Below are 19,829 nucleotides of genomic sequence, written 5' to 3' on the forward strand. Positions count from 1 at the left end.
TGTGATTCTTCAAAAGCATCTAATGTCTTTTCTAGTTAGTATTTATGTTAGTTTTCCTTTGGAATATCAGCTATTGGTCACTATTCTAACATACTAACACGTCAACTATCACGATTTAAACACAGACGTTAACAAGTCCCACAGAAACATTTACCATAAAACAATTTTGTAAATACATAAATAAACTTATCGCTCCCGGTTTCTACAGAAATACAATAGATTCTGCGCGCATGTACAATAAAATGTTTAAGAGCCTAATAGAAGTGTTTCAGTACGGAATTCACTTTCGCGCATGCTCTAGTGGAAATAGTGGAAATATATCAGGGGCCCATAATAACTGCAGGGCTCATATTCGGACCACTTCCTCTACAAATTGGAAACATAATTGTATCAGTTTTGAAAGCTGATTAATATACTTTGAATTTGAATATTGCTTCTTCTCAAATACTTCTCTAGATTACATTTATACAGGTTGAGTCTTTGACTCGTACAGATATTTTAACAGTAGATTCTTGAGGTCAAAAGAAGTCCTTTCAAGATTTCATAGTGAGCTGCGCCACCCCTGAAAAAACAAAATTACCCTCAGAATAACTAGCTAAATCTCTAACACTAGGTACACATCTGTGGATCTTTTAAACCGAGTTTCTTTGACTCGTACAAATATGTTAACAGTAGATTCTTGAGGTCAAAAGAAACACTTTTTTTCTTTACCATTTTTTCCGATTCGGCCCTGATGAAAAGATATAGCCATTTTAAAAGTAATGAGCTATGCCACCACAGACATTTTGCCAAACAAAATTACCTAGCTAAATCTGTGACACCACATATCTGCGGATCTTCTGAACAGAGTTATATCAAGCGCAAAGTACCCAATTTTTCAAATTTCACAGATACTTTGTATTTTTTGAATATCAAATTACTCGAAAAAAAAAAGACTGGGGTGATTTCTTGTGTTCGAAAAAGATTAATCAAATAAATGAAAAACTATATTCCGAAATTCATTTCATTCGATAAAACCGTTTGTGAGATAAAAATAAAAATAGCTTTTTTTACTGGTTTTTCAATAGCCTGTATCTTTTAAACTTAGCCGATTCGGAAAAAATGGTAAAGGAAAAAAGTGTTTCTCTTGACCTTAAGAATCTACTGTTAAAATATTTCTACTAGTCAATGACTCATCCTGTATATTCCAGTTCTGTGATTGAATCTACAGAAATTATTCAAGTTCTTCTGTGGCCAGATAGCTGCCTCTCTGTACTTTCAAGAACTACTAAGATGTCAATCATTTTTGAATGGAGTATAAATAGGTCCTTTCGTCTGTTTCTCAGTGTAGTGTAATCTACACTGCACTTTAAATCAGCTGATTTTCGGTGAAATTGCGCAAACGAATGAAAAAAATACTGACGTTAGGTTGTCAAGCTCATAGACTAATAATTCGAATTCGACTCTGGTAGACTCTGATTTATAGTAGTAGTGGTTCATTCGGCGAGACGCTTCATGAAACGAAAATTCAAAAAACATTGTATCAAAATATGGCCGCCAGACGCTTGTCGTGTTTTAGCGGTGTAGCAACCCTACTTCTTAGTACCATCAAACATATCGTTGTACGATTATAATCAGGTTTCGATTGAAATTCAATCTGGGAAAACTCTGCAGGGTTTTCGCTCCCAGTCTCTGAAACAAAATCAATTATTTCAATTTTTTAATTGATTTTGTTTCAGAGACTGGGTGTGAAAACCCTAAAGAGTTTCAGAAGATATAATCATATAATCAGGTTGTTAGAACTACAAATAAAAAACTCATTCCCTAGAAAATTCTAATAACAGAATGACTTCAAATCATAGTACTGCTTGTAAAGCAGTATTGTCAGTCTATGATTAGCTCACGATCCCAATTATTTTCATTAGATCAAGCAATTTCCTAACGGAAACAACACACCCCCTGCTGGATATCCTCCACGACCGCCCTTGACAAGGATTGATAGCAGGTCGTCCTTTCCCATACGCCCGGGGTTTCCAAATCCGCAACAAATCAGACCGCCAGGTCAACAGATAAGACCACCACCTCCAGGAACAGCTTTCATACAAAGACCCCCAGGTGCAACGGGTAGACCTCCTTTCCAACAAGGATTCCCAAACAATCAGATAAATCAGAATATAAGGCTTGGGGGGCCTAATATAAGACCTCCTGGAGGACCTTTTCCACCTGGCGCCTTTCCAAGAGGAATACCACCTGGGGCACGAATTCCTAACTTGATTCATCAGAGATCAGACCCCAATTCAGAGCATCAGAAGATTGGAAGAGAACATTTTACAAGAAGCCAAACCCTGGAGTCCACAGATATCAACAGTTCACCACCCGGAAATGCAAATATGGAGATGAATGAGCATGCCAACGCCAACTGGGGGAGAAGTACCCCTCCCAAATCGGCATCTAGTTCTTTACACTCGTCTACTACAAATCTCAATGAAGATCCGTCAAGAACATTCAGCAGAAAAAACAGTATAGATGAAAGGAGGCTTACAGGTTCACAAGAAAGTTTGGAAAGGAAATCAGAACATGAATATCCTTCTCGTCCAGAGTCAAGGTCCAGTTCAAGAATGAGCCAAATTTTGGAAAACTTCGATGCGAAAAATATAAACGGTACATCATATGGCGATTCATCCATTCAAAGAGCAGATTCCAGATCATCAATCAATTTGAAAGCATCTCCTTCAGTCACAAGTTTAACGAGAGAAAATATTAATGAGAATCCAGTCATCGATAAACCTAATGACAATTTGGCCAGCAAAACTGATAAAGAAAAAGAGAATAACTCTCATCAGACAGAAAGAAGTGAAGCAACCACTCCTCAATCGCAAACGGATAGAGGTAGTAACCTTCAGCAGACAGAAACAAGTAGAGCATCCACTCCTCAAGCAAAAACGGAGAAAAGGAGTAATCTCCACCAGACAGAAACAAATAGAGCATCCACTCCTCAATCGAAAACAAAGATAGAGAGTCACCTCCACCAGAGCGAAATAAATAAAGCATCCACTCATCAAACGAAAACGGAGAAAGATAGTAACATTCAACAGGTAGAATCAAATGAATCATCTACTCCTCAACCGAAAGCGGAAAAAGCGAATAATGTTGAAACGAAAAAAAAATCGCTTCAAATAGAGAATTTAACGAAAGCGAAATCTTCTGTTAAAATAGGTACTCTGGTCTGATCTCACCTCGGCCCAAAATGTTAATTGCCGTTTTTGTTTCAGAAGGAGATAACGACAGCGGCGTTGACGAATCTACGCAAGGAAATGTGAGTACTTCTTAATTTTTTTTCATTTCATCATATATACAGGTTGAGTCTTTGACTGATACAAACATTTCAACGGTAGATTTTTGAGGTCAAAAGAAACACTTTTTTCCTATACCATTTTTTCCGATTCGACACTGATAAAAATATACAGACAATTTAAGTTTTCATAATGAGCTGAGCCACCCCTGGAAAAACAAAATTACTTTTATAATAACTAGCTTAATCTGTGACATCTGTGATCTTTCAAACAAGGTTGTATTCAGACAAAGTATCTAATTTTTCAAACACAGATAGTTTTCAATTTTTCAATATCAAATTACTCGAAAACAGCGCATTATACGGAAAAATATGAGGAATACTTTTATTTTACAAAACATTCAAATATTCATTAGATAGCGTCCAACTTAGTTGGAAGAGTTGGGTTCTTCGAATTTTTTGTATTTTTTGGTACCTTATGGTCATAATGAGAAAACTGGAAGGCGTGGGTGATATCTTGTGTTCGAAGATTTATCAAATAAATGAAAAACTATGAATATTCCCAAATTCATTTCAATCGATAAAACTGTTTGTGAACTAAAAATAACATTTTTTATGGTTTTTAAACAGCCTGTATCTTTCAAACGGAGTCGATTCGAAAAAAATAGTAAGGGAAAATGGGAAATGTTATCATTGTACATTGAGGGTGATTACTGCGAATTGTGTAGAGAGAGGTGTGAAAAGCTATTCTTCTGCAATGGGGTTTTTCCAAGATTTAATTCTCAGGCGCCAACTCAAGTACCTACTAGTCGATGAGTTATCTTAAGTGTTATCCATAACAATTAATTGAAACCTAGATCTCATCAATTTAATTACAAGTAAACCACTAGTACTATTAACTTCACAAAAATTTGATTCAATCTACATATCGACAATAGTAAGTCGAGTTTTGACTACCATATAAAGTCAAGAAAATCAATTTTCAATCATTTACCGCTTGATTTAACTCTCGAAAGTTGAATGAATTCAATAAAAGTGATAAAACCATAATTCAACTTTAAAAGACAATAGGTACTGTATATGTAGCAATTAACTCAATACAAATGAAACTTTCAAGAAAATCATGCAGTGAATGCAATTAGTCGGTTGACTTAATTATATATTATAAAAAAAAGTGCAGCGAATTCATTAGGTTGATCACAAAATGTACCTATTGCAACCTGATAATTTCACCTTCAAGAGACAGAGAAACAAATTTAATGGGTTAGTTCGAATAGGTTCGACCACGAACACTTAGGCGGTTTCGATGTAAAGGGTATCCCAAATTGCATGATTTTGGCTGTTTCTGATACTTCCTGACTAGATAGGTAAAAACGTTGAGAGGAGTCCTGCGCTCGATTTTCGTCCATTACTGAAAACCATTTCACCATTTTAGTGAAATTTGCATTTTTGATAGAATTCTATGAAACCATTGACCACAACATGGTCTATGGAGAGTAGAGAGAAGGAGAACGATCGCTGCTTTGAGACCACAGATTTTTTGTCCCCTAAAATATGTACCAATAGTGGTAGTTCATGCTTTTGCCAACAGTCGCGCTGGCCATCACGAGAGTGCGAAATTTTGTTTACACAAATCAAATTGTAGTTGGCTCGTTGGCTGAGTGAACTGTTTCCCTGGTGACAGATGATAGGAATATTATTATTGTCGATTTTTGATAAGAGAACAACATATGACCATGGTGAAATGTTGAAGCGTGCGCTAGTATAAGAGTGTTTTGTCATCGGAAAGAAAAGGAGAAGAGATAAAATTTCCGAGAGCATTTTTGAGAGAAAATTGGAAAAAACCTTATCTCAAGAATCAACTCCCAATCAATTTGTGTGTCAAGAGCACTTCTGCGATGAAGATATCAAAAAGATGATGGATTCATTATAAACGAAATCGAAATTGTCATCCCTCGTGAGAAGTTGTTCAGAAGTAAATATTCTTGAAGAATTTTGTTGGCATAACATAATATATGGTTTATATCGGTTCTCAGCTGAGTATTGGCAAAAGAATCTACTCTAATACCTAAGTGATAAATCTGAGACTGCTACCTTTTGTTGTCTGGATGTGTACTACTCCTCACTACGGATTTATATTATTTTGAAGATTAGTAAACCAACTAACATAGCTGCTTTCAATAAACAATGATAAACAAAAGTAGGTACAATTTTTTTGATCAGTGATTTCTTTTGAATTTCATTGATTTCGACTTGCATTTTATTGCATATAATTCAGAGAACTCATATTCAATATAGATTTGAAGAAAGTTATTTGAAAAATCATCAGAAAAACCACGATGACACATAACCTTAAATAACATGAAGGCTGTTCATTTCACATTGACGCTTGAATCCCCACTCCTTATCGATACCCGCTGTAATCGCAGCGACACCTATTTTCCCCGTTTTTGGAGACACATTTTTAGTACGGCGATCGTTCTCCTTCTCTCTACTCTCCATAACATGGTCAATCATTTCTATGATACGAATTGAAACTTTCCGTTCATTTAAGATTAAAGTTATATGGATAGATATAATGGACACTATTGGTCATACCAAAATGAAAATATACAGGGCGTTTCCAAATTAGACGTGAACCTTGGAGGAGGTGTTAATATCACTCATTTGCTGTCGTTTGAGCCAAATTTATTCATAACCAAAAATCAATATTTAGTTTCCGAGATATTTGAGTACTTGTGTTTTCAAAAAATTTCTTACCTTACTTCATTTTTCGTCAATTTTTTCTATGTTGACCAAGTTTGATTATAATTATTTAGGATTATTTTCATCAGAAAAAGATATGATACGTATGAAAAAAGCAAAAATATCTTGTATTAGATGTTGACAAAGATCCCTTTTGATAACTCATTTACTATTTCTCATATTGGACATTCAAAGGTTATTTATAAAATAATCTGCTGAAACGAAACTAGTGACTGCATTCTAACGAAAACTCTTTTAGGGAATGAATAAGGAATTTGGCAAGCTTTTAAAATAATTTTTTCATACATGAATTGTGGAATTCGAAAGTTGCAGGCAAATTGATATTAGAAATTGATTTTTTTTTCTTCATATACCAAATTTCGAATCATTAATTATTTTTCAACATCTGATACAGGATAGTTTTGTTTTTTTCATACATATCATATTTTTTTCTCATGAAAATAATCCAAAATTATAATAATATAATAAAATATATAATTATTATTATAAAACTTGGTCAACGTAGAAAAAATTGACGATAAATGAAGTAAGGTGAGAAATTTTTTGAAAAACACAAGAACTCAAATATCTCGGAAACTGTTGATTTTTGGTTATCAATAAATATGGCTCAAACGACAGCAAATGAGTGATACTAACACCTCCAAGGTTTACGTCTAATTTGGAAACACCCTGTATATTTGTAGACACAAATAAACAGGCATGCGCCGTTTGGATTCAATGTATGGCTTGCAATTGTGAACGGAAGATTTCTGGGACCTAAAATATATGAAGAAAATTTTGATACGCGGGTTTATTTGAATAATTTAGAAAATTGACAATATTCCTCTCAGAGAATTGAGGTTGCTTTCTTATCAGCGGGATGGCGCACCTGCCCATAATTCGCAACGAACCGAAATCGAATTGAATAGTTTATTCGAGAATCAGTGGATGGGAACGCATGGTCCTATTCCATGGCCAGCAAGATCACAAGACCTCAATCGTTCAGATTTCTTCGTGTGGGGATATGTTAAAAAAAAATGTTTCAAGACTCCAGTCATAAATAGGGCTGATTTAGAGCAGAAAGTCAGGATAGCCTTCAGAGATATTTCCCTAGTTATATGCTGTTGAATACAATGAATTCTGTTAAAAAAAGAGGAATAATTTGTTTACAGAATAATAGAACCCAATTTAAGAACTTTTTATAAGTTATATTAAAATTTATCATAGAAATTCTGCTCGATATTTATTCTAATTGAGTGTAACATGAATTATGAATTATATGATTTTATTGAAGTTATAGGCGTTTCAGCTAACAAATGAAATTATATGAACGGACAATTTCAATTCGTATCTTAGAGATGGGGATTTATTCGGGGAGTGGACAATTTTGTGGTCGATGGTTTCTTAGAATTCTATAAAAAATGCAAATTTCACTAAAATAGTGATTTTGCTTTGGGTAAGGAACTAATATATCGACATAAATATACAGGGTGGTCCAGATCGTAACCAAGAAATTTCAACCACTTATTCTACATCAAAAATAAGCCCTAGTTTGTCCTATAAACATACGTCGAGAAATGTTTCCTCTCGAGATACGGGGTGTTAAAATTATAGAAAAAAAATGTTTTTTATTAATAACTTTCACATTGCTTGAAATATTTTTATGAAATTTGAGACATAGGTTTTGAACATCAAGGAGCACTTTTTGCATAATATCATTTCTTTTCTATTCTACCAATGGCGTCCGTACTGCAGCGAGACTGAATATTTTCAGATAAAAAAATTGATACGCCACTGGTTTTTTGGACAAAAAAATTACTATTCAAATCCTTATTCAATTTGGAGCAAATTCGGTTTCTTGACTTTCTGCTGAACGTGGCACCGTTTCCGGTTAAAAAAATAAAACACATTCTCATGCATAAAGAAATCGCCAAAATTTGGTATAGCAATAAAAAGCTTACTCCGGTTTTGTAGCAATTTTCTAAGATTAGATAAATTCAACACACGCCCAACTCTTATTTTTAGGGTAGAATAATTTGATTAAAAAACTTAAATGACAGTTTTGTTTTCCAATTACTCGTTTCAATACAAGCATAACCATGAAAAACAAGTTCAGCAAAATGGTTTATACTTCGAACATCTTCTTTAAGTTCGTTTTGAGTGTGGTTGTTAGTTGAATGCTTATTTTTTTTAGTTATAATAATAATAATAATTTTATTCAATCCCCTCCGACATTTACATATGTATGGGCACGTCGATAAAGCAAACAAAACAATACAATACAAGTAATAAACATAAAGACAAAAGAAAAATTATCAAACCAATATAGAAAAAGTCTTTCTCTTAAACATGAGAATCGGCATCACATAGATACTCATCAACAGAGTAATATGCCTTACTGACTAATATTTGTCTCAGTCTACTCCTGAACGCAGTGAATCCCAACTCTCTAATAGCTGGTTGTATAATGGTTGTATAACCCAATGCTCTGGAAGTGAGGAGAATGCTCATATTGGGATGTTCTGTGAACAGGAATAGACAAAGTCGTTGTATTCCTAGTATTATAATTGTGACTGTCAGAGAGATGTGATACAGTCCTAATTTTTTCTTTAATATATATCAAACATCTATAGATGTACAGTGAAGGCACAGTCATTATCTTTTTTTCACTAAAATAACTTTTACATGAAGTACGAGCGCTCAACCCAAAAATAAGACTTATGATTCTCTTTTGTGCTATTAATATTCTTTGAATAGATACCGAATTACCCCAAAGTAGAATATTGTAATTCAAATGAGAATGAAACAAACCATAATACACATTAATTAGTGACTCAACAGGAAGAGATCTAGCACTCAAGTAGTCAATAAGATCACACCACCTCAGTTGATCATATACGATCAAGCCAAGAAATTTGATAGATTGATGTTACACGTTTTGTTCACAAAAATAGTCTTATTATTATCAGGTAGATTCCTACCATATCAAATTTTGGCGATTTCTTCATGCATGAGAATGTGTTTTATTTTTTTAACCGGAAACGGTGCCTCGTTCAGCAAAAAGTCAAGAGACCGAATTTGCTCCAAATTAAATAAGGATTTAAATAGCCATTTTTATTGTCGGAAAAACCAGTGGCGTATCAATTTCTTTATGTGAAAATATTCATCGCTGCAGTACGCACGCCACTGGTAGAATAGAAAAGAAATGATATTATGCAAAAAGTGTTCCTTGACGCTCAAAACCTATGTCTCAAATTTCATAAAAATATTTCAAGCAGTGTGAAAGTTATTAATAAAAACATTTTTTTTCCATAATTTTAACACCCCGTATCTCGGAGAGGAAACATTTCTCTACATATGTTTATATGACAAACTGGGGCTTATTTTTGATGTAGAATACGTGGTTAAAATTTCTTGGTTACGATCTGGACCACCCTGTATATGTATACATATTTTTGAAAAGCATGAATGCATTCGTATTTAAAATAACGAAGTTGGTTTTTTTTGGGCCCTTAGTACAAGAGATAAGAGAAGTTGAATATGGTATAGTATTCCCAGTGAAAAAGTGCGTGTAGGAAGTTTTTACCGTTTTCTGATATTTTTGAGAATAAAGAAGCTAATACGGCACATTTTCGAAATCGACAAATTCGACAGATTCGGTCATATTTTCAAGACAAGACAAATGAACATATCGTGAAACGGTTTTCAGTAATGGACTTTTCATGAAAATCGAGCCAAGCACTTCTATCAACGTTTTTACCTATCTAGTCTAGAAGTACCAGAAACAGCAAAAGTCAAGCAATTTGGGTATAAGCGAACTGAAAATTATATTAAAATCAAAGAACAGTGACAGAGTTTGAACTCGAAAGGTAAATAATGCAACTGCACGGAATATCGGGATTATACGTATATAAAGTGAGGAGGACAGTTTCAGGATTGTGCACCTGAATGCTGAGAGAGTTAAAAAACCCCTTGTTAGAGTTGTATTGAGGTGGATCCCATCGACCCATCTCGATTTCACCGGATATCGGTGTTTACTTGATGGTCGGGAAGGGATGTAGGGTGGTCCAGGATATTCGGGTACCACCCTGTTTCATCCGTGGTCTTTCGCAACATGAATCAAGAAAGAGAGAAAGAAACTCTCGAGAAACATTCGCCCTCCTCTTTCAGATTTTATAGCGTGAGTCTAGCGACAAAGGTTTGCTTTCGAGGAAAAGGGGTACGAATGTATCAGTCAGAATAAACGATAGAGATAGATACAGAAATAAACATACAGGGTGCAGTGTACATAGCTCAACTGCGGGTAGATGACAAACAAACGATTGCAAATAACCCATAGTTGTAGGGTCTACGATGCCTATTGTAAAGGATACACAGAGTGCTTTATGAAACACCCTGTGTACAGGGTGAGTCTCTGACTCGTATGAAACTTTTTTCATACCATTTTTTTTATTCGGCCCTGATAAAGATATAGCTCTGGAAAAACAAAATTACCTTCAGAATAACTAGCAAAATCTATGACACTACACATCTGTGGATCTTTTAAAAAGACTTGAATTCTTTAAAAGTACCCAATTTTTCGAATTTCACAGATATTTTTTATTTTTGAACATCAATTCATTCGTAAACGGCGCGCTATAAGAGGAAATATGAAGTATACTTTTGTTTTACAAAACGTTCAAACGTTTGTAAACGTAAAAATTATGTTTCGTACTCTGTCATGTGAAACCAATATCTACTTCAACTTTTCGTTCTTCGTTGAAATTGAGTACGAATTAAGTGAAACTGTTTGAAAACCAAAGCATTTTTAGGTTAATTCTTAGGAATCAATGGTTCAACAATTCTGTGTCGTCTTTTATCAAAGTGGGAGCTTTTGTGCTAAGATATGGTCAAATAAGACTGAAACCATGGTTAGCATCTTCTTCGATCGAATGGTCTTTACGTTGGTTGTTATCCTGAGTGAAAGCATGTGGCTAGTTCAAATAAGATCGTTATATTTGTTATTGTCCAGCAGTAGCTGCTGGACTGGATTTCCTGTATATCATCCTCTTTAAGACTAGGTTTAGAGTCCCACATTGTCTACGAGCCTACGGTCATTCCTGAGTTTTACTTCGCTGGTTTAGAACATTAGCCCATAAACAATATCTTGTGTCGACCAACACTCCAAGGTGTCAGAGAATTTTTTCGACTAATTTTCAACTTACGAGAAGTAAGAATCTCTGAACAACACCCTGTAGGAATAATATATCAATTCTACAATTTTTAGGTTCAGAATATAGCAACTGCTGCTCTTCAAATTCGATACACATATTTGACAATATGTCAAAGGGAGAAAATTGCAAATGTGGAATAATTACGCACATCAAAAAGAAACACACGGTTTATTATCCAGTAACACCCTATTTTCGAATCAATATATCACTGGATATGTCTTAATTCCGCTGAACATGTGAAATCTATTACTATCATTTGCTGCGCAGTTAATGTCAGACAATTGCAGCAACACGCCAATTTGCTCCCACTTTTAGAGTTATAATATCACGTGATAAAAGCTCGTTCTAAAACGTTATCACCTTCTACCTAGTTTGAAATAGTACGAAAACTGATCGAATTTTATAGGTCTCCTAGTAACAAAGGGTGAGAACATGATATATCATTCCATATCAAACTCTATCCAATTATATGTAGGTATACCATCGATTCAATTGGTCCTTAAAATAAATTAACAATTATCAGTTTCTAGAAGAACTAGTGGAACGAGCATTTTTATTGAGCAATGGTGATTTTCTCGTAAACAAATGGGATTCAACTAAATTCCAAAACAAATCTATAAATATCCGTACACTAATGGTACAAATGGAAACAAATATCGTATCAGTTTGAATAATCCGCTATATGGTTTAGTTTCGAATGCAATGGATAAAGTCATGAATGGCCGTTCAACAAAAAAAGATGAATTTGCCTACTCTTTATTAGGCCTATATCCTAAAAAAATGATAATATCCAAGTTTTAAAACTCACCAATAAAATTGATCGAAATCATTCAAGGAAGTTCTTCAAATTTGTCAAAATAAGTTGGATACGCACAGTCACAGTCTTGCTTATTTTTGGGCGTATGACAAAAATGAATTTTTGTCGATTTCAGGACCAATCCAGCAACGGCGATGCTAGTTCTCCAAGAAAATCTGCTTCAAAAGCGCCGAAGAGGGTATCTTCGGCCACACCTTCTAAAAGTAGATCGCTATCTAGGGATTCCAAATCACCAAGTTTAAAAAGTCCTGATTCTAATGCAACTACTCCAGGCACGACTGAAAGAAAAAGTGAGTATAAAAATTATAGACAATATTATACATGTCACATTTAAATAATTGGTCTCAAAAGACGAATATGAATTTCGGAGTATATCTATTATACCAATTATTTCTTTACATTATACAATTCCATACTAGATAAAAACTTGTCTCGAGAATATATCTTGGCACAAGTAATTTTTTTTTACATAAGACCGGAAAATCTAGCGACAAGCTTTACAGGGTCTTTCACGAGGAACCTCACCCATATTTATACGGAAAACTACTGAACGTATTTTCATGAAATTCAGCACTTATAAGTATTTCACGATGCTGATGAAATCTGAAATATTTTCAAGGCATGAGCACCTCCGGATTTTCCGGAAATGACGTCAACTTCCGTTTTTCAAATTAGAACACCATTTTTTTATTGCAGAAATAGATTCCTTAGAAAATTTTAAGTTATTTTGATGTAACATTTTTCAGTTTTGGTTGGAAAATTCTCTCTGAGCGGGAAAATTCGAAAAAAAAAGTCGAAAATAGAGCTCCGCTGAAACAAGAATAACTTCGAGGTTTTTGGATGGAAAATGTTCATTTTTGGGATTTTTCAAGATGTAAGATTGATGTATCCACTTTAAAAATCGAAATCGCGATTCATGATACAGGGGGTGAAAAAATCGCTTTCAAAGTTAGGGATGACAAAATCGTGAAAAATCAATTTTTTCAAATTAGAACCCCATTTTTTTATGGCAGATATTGAATCTACGTTAAAAAATAATGTGAGTGTATGCATCATACCCTTGCCCTAAAATGGATATTTTCTGAGTTATTCACAAAAAACTGTTTTTCGTCTTGAATTTTCAGCTATTTCTTTTCCCTTCACGCCAAAAAGATGAAATTTTCAGGAACTGTTATTTGAACCATGCTGTAGATTTTTCACCCCTTCTTGAAACCGACTTCAAGTTACTATTAGGAGAACCATGGCAAACTCTCGCAGTTATAACTAGAGAAGATGCTCGAAGTTTTGACCGTTAATTTCTAGACATTTATTTATACGTCTCAGGAATGCTTCGTGCATTGCTCCTCTTATTTCATCGGGAGGAAGAGATCTGCAAAAGTGTTTAAAAACCAAATTGAGTTTCAAAACTATGAATCTAAAAATCTAAACAAACCTGAACGCATTTCTGACTCGTTCTTTGCAGTCCTCTTTTCAGTCAGGGGAGTTGAGTAGACAATATTTTTTATCCTACCCCAAACATAATAGTCTAAAGGAGTTAAATCAGGAGAACGTGGTGGACAAAGATGTGGACCATTGTTCGCCAACCATCGATCTTCAAATAGCCTGTAGAGGATATTTGACACATTGAGTGAATTGTGTGGAGGCGCGCCATCTTGTTGATACCATAAGTCATTATGGTTCTGTACTAGCGGCTCAATTATTTAAGTCAATATGTCAGAATATCTATCTCCTAAGGGAGAACATTCTTTAAATAATGCAAACATGTGTAGTGTTCTATCTTACCAGTTAAAGTCCCATCATAAATGTGAACATCGAGAATTGCATTATTTTTGATGGCGCAAAAAACATTGAAACTCCAGGTCTCTTGAAAGTTCCATTGTCTGAAGTGGTGGTTGTTCTCTTCATCCCAATAATGACTGTTATGCCTATTGAAAGAACCATTCTTTGTGAATTTAGATTCGTCTGTCCAAATTATACAGTCCAAAAAGTTTTCATTCTCTTGAAATCGAATCATCATAGCTTCGCAAAACTCTGTTCTCCTGACGAAATCAGTTTCCTTCAAATGCTGTACCCTATTGAATTTATATGGGTGCATTTTATGTTTTTTTAATATTCTCCAAACACTCGATTGAGATAATCCCAGATCAATCTCGGCATCTTTGAGAGAATTTTGAGGATTCACACGAAAATATGCAAGAACTGTAATTTCTTTGTTCTCATCTTCTACTACATTTTTTTCTCTGTGTATAGTTTTCTTTACGAAAGATCCGACATTTCTCAAGTTTGTCATGGTTCTGTTAATGGTATCTCTCGTTGTTCTGGGTCGGTCAGGAAACCTCTCAATGAACATTCGAATCATTCTATCTACAACTTTATTACATTCTCCATGAAGTAGAATGAGATTTAAATAATCTTCATTGGTAAAATTAGGCATAGTGATCGATTTTATAACTTAATACGAATTATCACCAAATTAATCGTAAACATAAAATGCTACTGAATAAAGAGGAATTTGGCAGATGTAATTAATGATATCTATCATCAAAAAAAAGAATGTAAAACATGGTAAGTTTTTGCATATGGTTCATAAGGAATTATTTATTTATCACTGGAGAGAAAACCGATGGCCGATTAGTTGAAATAAAGAGGTTTCCGATACAAATTCGAATCAAAATTCGCCATCTATTTAGGAACAACCTGTAACTTTTTTCTCTTGCATATTAGGGTAGTAAAATCTAAAACATGGTTTAAGTAACAGTTCCTGAAAATTTCATCTTTTTGGCGTGAAGGGAAAATAAATAGCTGAAAATTCAAGACGAAAAACAGTTTTTTGTGAATAACTCAGAAAATATCCACTTTAGGGCAAGGGTGCATACACTCACATTATTTTTTAACGTAGATTCAATATCTGCCATAAAAAAATGGGGTTCTAATTTGAAAAAATTGATTTTTCACGATTTAGTCATCCCTAACTTTGAAAGCGATTTTTTCACTCCCTGTATCATGAATCGCGATTTCGATTTTTAAAGTGGATACATCAATCTTACATCTTGAAAAATCCCAAAAATGAAAATTTTCCATCCAAAAACCTCGAAGTTATTCTTGTTTCAGCGGAGCTCTATTTTCGATTTTTTTTTTCGAATTTTTCCGCTCAGAGAGAATTTTCCAACCAAATCTGAAAAATGTTACATCAAAATAACTTGAAATTTCCTAAGGAATCTATTTCTGCAATAAAAAAATGGTGTTCTAATTTGAAAAACGGAAGTTGACGTCATTTCCGGAAAAACCGGAGGTGCTCATGCCTTGAAAATATTTTAGATTTCATCAGCATCGTGAAATACTTATAAGTGCTGAATTTCATGAAAATACGTTCAGTAGTTTCCCGTATAAATATGGGTGAGGTTCTTCGTGAAAGACCCTGTATATCATATAAAATTGAATAATGTACTTTGAAAGTTGGTTGGATCCATAGATTTATCAATCTAGAATCTAGAATCTAGATTTTCCCGATACTTCATTATGAATGAAAAAAATGGCGTGTCAAGATGGCGATTATGAATTTCAAAACGAGTCTATAACTGAGTGCATCAAAGTTGGTTTTTGTGGTAAATATACTCGTACAGGACAATAACACGGGTCAACACGAATTTTTTCTTTGCTAAGAGGGTATGAAATTCATAGTAGAACGAAAAAAAATTTTCGACCTGAAAATGTTTACTGTATCCAGAAGCATAGTTGATCGATATTTCAGAAAATCCCTAATTCAAATGTTCATTTATCAATATCATATTGCTTGAAAAATACTTTTTTATGAGTACCTACACGGTGAGTTCGTTTAACTGGGGTAGCCCTCACAGGGCTACCCCACGTTCTAGTCGTTGATGATACCTAGACATACCTAGATACCTAGACATATGTACGACATTACGACAAGAACTACTCTTTGTCACAATATGTGAGTACGCATCAGTGCGTTGGCCGTATTTCACGGCTCCCTTCACGAAAGGGTTAAAAACGTTTTAAAAATGCTAGGTCGTAAGGTAGCTTCAGCCAGTGGCAGATTTACCATAGAGGCTGAGTAGGCTGCAGCCTAGGGCGGCAGATTTCAGGGGGCGGCAAATTTAGGGACAATTTTGTTTGCACTAATTATAGAAACTGAAATATTTGTATTTCATAGAAATTTTAATATCTATCTACATCTGATTTTCCCTAAATATAAAAAAAACTAAACAAGTAGTGCATCATTACTATTTTCCTGTTTCACTCTTATTTCGGCCGCTTTGGACTCTATACTGAAGCTTCGTGAGGGTGAAAAATTTTGTTGACGCCAGATTCTGAATCGTTGGGATGTGTTTCTTCGGTTCCTACGAAAACACAATTCAAGAAATGTTTGTCCAGAAGTTCGTATGGCTCTATTTACAAGGAGGGCAAAATTCGTTGTCTACTAAGGGAATCTCGAGAACTATCGCAGCTAGAAGAAAACGGATGACACATTCTATAGCTCTTTCTTCATGACTAATCCAATTCTGAAAACAGAACCGGCCTATCACTTCTGGATTTTGAGTTATAACCAAAAATTGGGATTTTGACGATTTCGAAAAGTCTCATAGATTTTTTGTGTTTGAAGTTACATATCTGAAACTTACCTTCTTAGTCACTTTTATACGTAGATTCTACTGACAGAATCTTTTTTTGCAATTCAAAAATAACAGATTCAATGAAAATTTGCAGAAGAAGGTTCAAGTTTCAGATCTGTAACTTCAAAGACAAAAAAGTTATGAGAACTTTTCGAAATCGTCGAAATTTGCTTGAAAAAAGTGAAAAGTTAGATAGCTAAGAACCACAGCCAAGAAAAGCTGAAAGCATTGGCTCTTTTGTGTATAAAGTCAGAACTAATGAACAAAATTGCGTATGACGACATCGGAGAAAGATATTTCAACATAAAACTTTGAGCGATCAACGCTTGATTTCTAAAACGAAATCACTGAAAACTTTTCATTGCTGAATGTATTGAACAAGTAGCAATTGAGAATAATTTAATGGACGTATAAACATAATTTGATGCGAGAATGATATTATGAATGATCATGACTGAATTATCGATTGAAAACAAATTGACGTCTTCTCTTGGTCAATCAAGCGTTGATTCCCTGATCAAGCTTTATGAAACCCTAGGAGAGAGTTTCATGAATTACGTTCCTATTTTATTGTCATCGTCAGTTAGATTTTCTTTTTTTTTCCCCTGTCTAGAAACAGCCCCCTAAAGATGGCGCCCGAAAAGCAGTTTTTGATTTTTTGTATTGAAAATCAACAAACTTTCACGTATTAAATCAAGCAGATATTTCATACGGGCGGGAAGACATTGAAAAAATTTTGGTTCTGTTTGTCTATGATAAAAAAGGATAGAAAAATCCACCCCTGACCTTGCTTCGCAAGAAACTTTCTCGATATTCATATCTTATGATAAAAAATTAATTTTGGATAACTTAATCCATTCTCGAAAAATCTTCTTGAGATTTGTGTCTTATATACTCATCAAGATGACTGTGTGCACAAACACAGAAATATTCGATATGCACTTTGTTTACGGTTTTTTTTATTTCCTGAAACACCGCGAATTTTCCCAAGAAACTACAAGAGACCTTATTTGTTAAGAATGGATGAAGCTATCCAAAATCAATCTTTTATTTTGAAATATGGATATGGAAAAAAGTTTCTTGCGGAACAATGTTTATCAGTGGCTTTTTCTAGCACTCTCAATCATAGAGGAACAGCACCGAAAATTTGTACCCCGCATAAAATATCTGCTTGATTTCATTCTTGTCAGTTTTTCGATTCTCAAGAAAAAAATTAAAAACAGCTTTTCGGGCTATAACTAAGCAGGGGGAATCAGAAAAGAAAATTTCACATTAAAGGTTCACCCTATTTTCTGACGAAGAATCACCCCCTTAATTTTTTGCAACTATTCCTATGAACCATGTTACCATGTATATATAGTGTGCCATACTTAATGATAATAAATTTTTTTTTCGCTTGATATAAAATATATGTATTCTATTTTAAACTGTGTGCCCAATAAAAATAATTTAATTACGTTTACTGAATGTATATCACTGTGTGACTAATATCAATTAATACATCCATAACTTCGCCTCATGAGAAGTCTATGACTAAATTTTATTTCATTCAGAAAGGGACGTTCTATTTCTTGTGAAATCTCAACTTAATCGTTGCGTTGTAAAAATGATCTGGAAACTCGGGAACTGACACATCGATTCCCTAGGTCACAATAATTATGAGTAGTAATTAGTGTACAAATCTCAAAGTTACATTTTCACTGACACAAAAATTTTCATTAATATTTTGAACTAAATAATTATGGTAAGTGCGGCAAAATTTGAATAGCCTACTGGCGGCAAATATGTAAATCCGCCACTGGCTTTAGCTCTGTCTGGTGAAATAAATGTTGAGCCAGAAAAAAATTATTCACAGAATTTCTCAAGAAAAACGTTTCTGGATTTTTAACATATTTGATGAAAGTCGTATATTATGTCCATCTACCAGATTTTGAATATATTATGTTTATGTTTAAGGAATGAACTACTTTCATTCTTACATTGGTGCCCTCTCCCACTGGCGCAGCTAGGAGGGGGGGCTTTGGAGCTACAGCCCCCTCAAAGATACCAACAATTCAATTTTTTTCCTAGTTCAAGTTCAAACATTGAAGCTTTCGCCAAATATCATTATCGATCGGACCGTTCGGTGTACAGCCCCGCAAAAAAAATCCTTGCTGTGCCACTGCCCCCTTCCCCCTCCCTGGAATCGAAAAGCTAACTGATTTTGCCATAGTAAAACCTTAAGAACGCCTCCGGAACAACTTTTCCCCCCATAATAATATAACTCTACTTTCTTACCTGAGAGTTATACATGTTACATATTTCTTGAATAACAATTCCTTTCTTTCTTTTCAGAACTTCCTATGAACAGAGTTCAGGTTGGTTCTGCTCCTTCGCCAAATCTGAAGGAAGTTCGATCCAAAATCGGATCTCTACAGAATGCAACGCATAAACCTGGAGGTGGTAATATCAAAATTGAAACGAAGAAAATCGAACTGAAGAATGTTACACCAAGGATTGAAGCTAAGAATGACAAATATATTCCCAAAGGAGGAGAAAAAAAAGTAAGGCACAATTCATAATTGTATGTGATGTAGTACGTCTATACTCCATTCAATTTGCTTCACGGTTGGCCATGGAAATTTGACACATTTTACTCGGTATAGTACGAAAATGTGGGGTTATGACGCTTGTCAAAACATTTTTGGGTTTTAAATCAACGCTATGTTGACCGTTCTACGTAAAAGTTTCTGTTATTACGTATTTTATCACAATGTCGAATCTCTTCACAAAATATGTGACGAACATAATTGAAGTTTATACAGACTGATTGAAGGCATACCAAATCCAGTTATTTGCATGGAAAATACAAGAGATCAGTATAATATCATAATATGCATTAGCTTGAGGAGAGTTAATGTGCGTTATCTTCTTTGGCTAAAGTTTGAATACGTTACATCGGTGGTAGATTTCAAAAATATTAACCCGAAGATGAAATGCGTATGAGGCAGTGGTTGGGAATGGGTATCTCCCGAAGGAATTAACAGATAATTACAAGAATGTTAAATTCTTCAACAAAAATCATCAATATAAGTGAAAGGAATTAAAGAAAGTTTCAAGTCAAGATGAACTTCACCTTCGAACAAAAATTTCACATGAATAAACAA

General features: G+C 34.4%; 1 protein-coding gene across 2 annotated transcripts in view; it reads left to right on the forward strand.

Moving 5' to 3' along the window:
- The window catches only part of LOC123315157 (microtubule-associated protein tau-like), a 35,447-nt gene that overhangs the window by 3,250 nt on the left and 12,368 nt on the right, over positions 1–19,829 (forward strand). For both annotated transcript variants that reach the window (XM_044900743.1, XM_044900744.1), the window contains exons 2-5: positions 1,905–3,195; positions 3,252–3,295; positions 12,162–12,336; positions 19,018–19,226. In XM_044900743.1, coding sequence (XP_044756678.1) covers positions 1,905–3,195; positions 3,252–3,295; positions 12,162–12,336; positions 19,018–19,226 — 1,719 coding nt within the window. The remainder of the gene's footprint in view (positions 1–1,904; positions 3,196–3,251; positions 3,296–12,161; positions 12,337–19,017; positions 19,227–19,829) is intronic.

This window comes from Coccinella septempunctata, chromosome 6, assembly GCF_907165205.1.
Source record: "Coccinella septempunctata chromosome 6, icCocSept1.1, whole genome shotgun sequence".
Lineage (NCBI taxonomy): Eukaryota > Metazoa > Arthropoda > Insecta > Coleoptera > Coccinellidae > Coccinella > Coccinella septempunctata.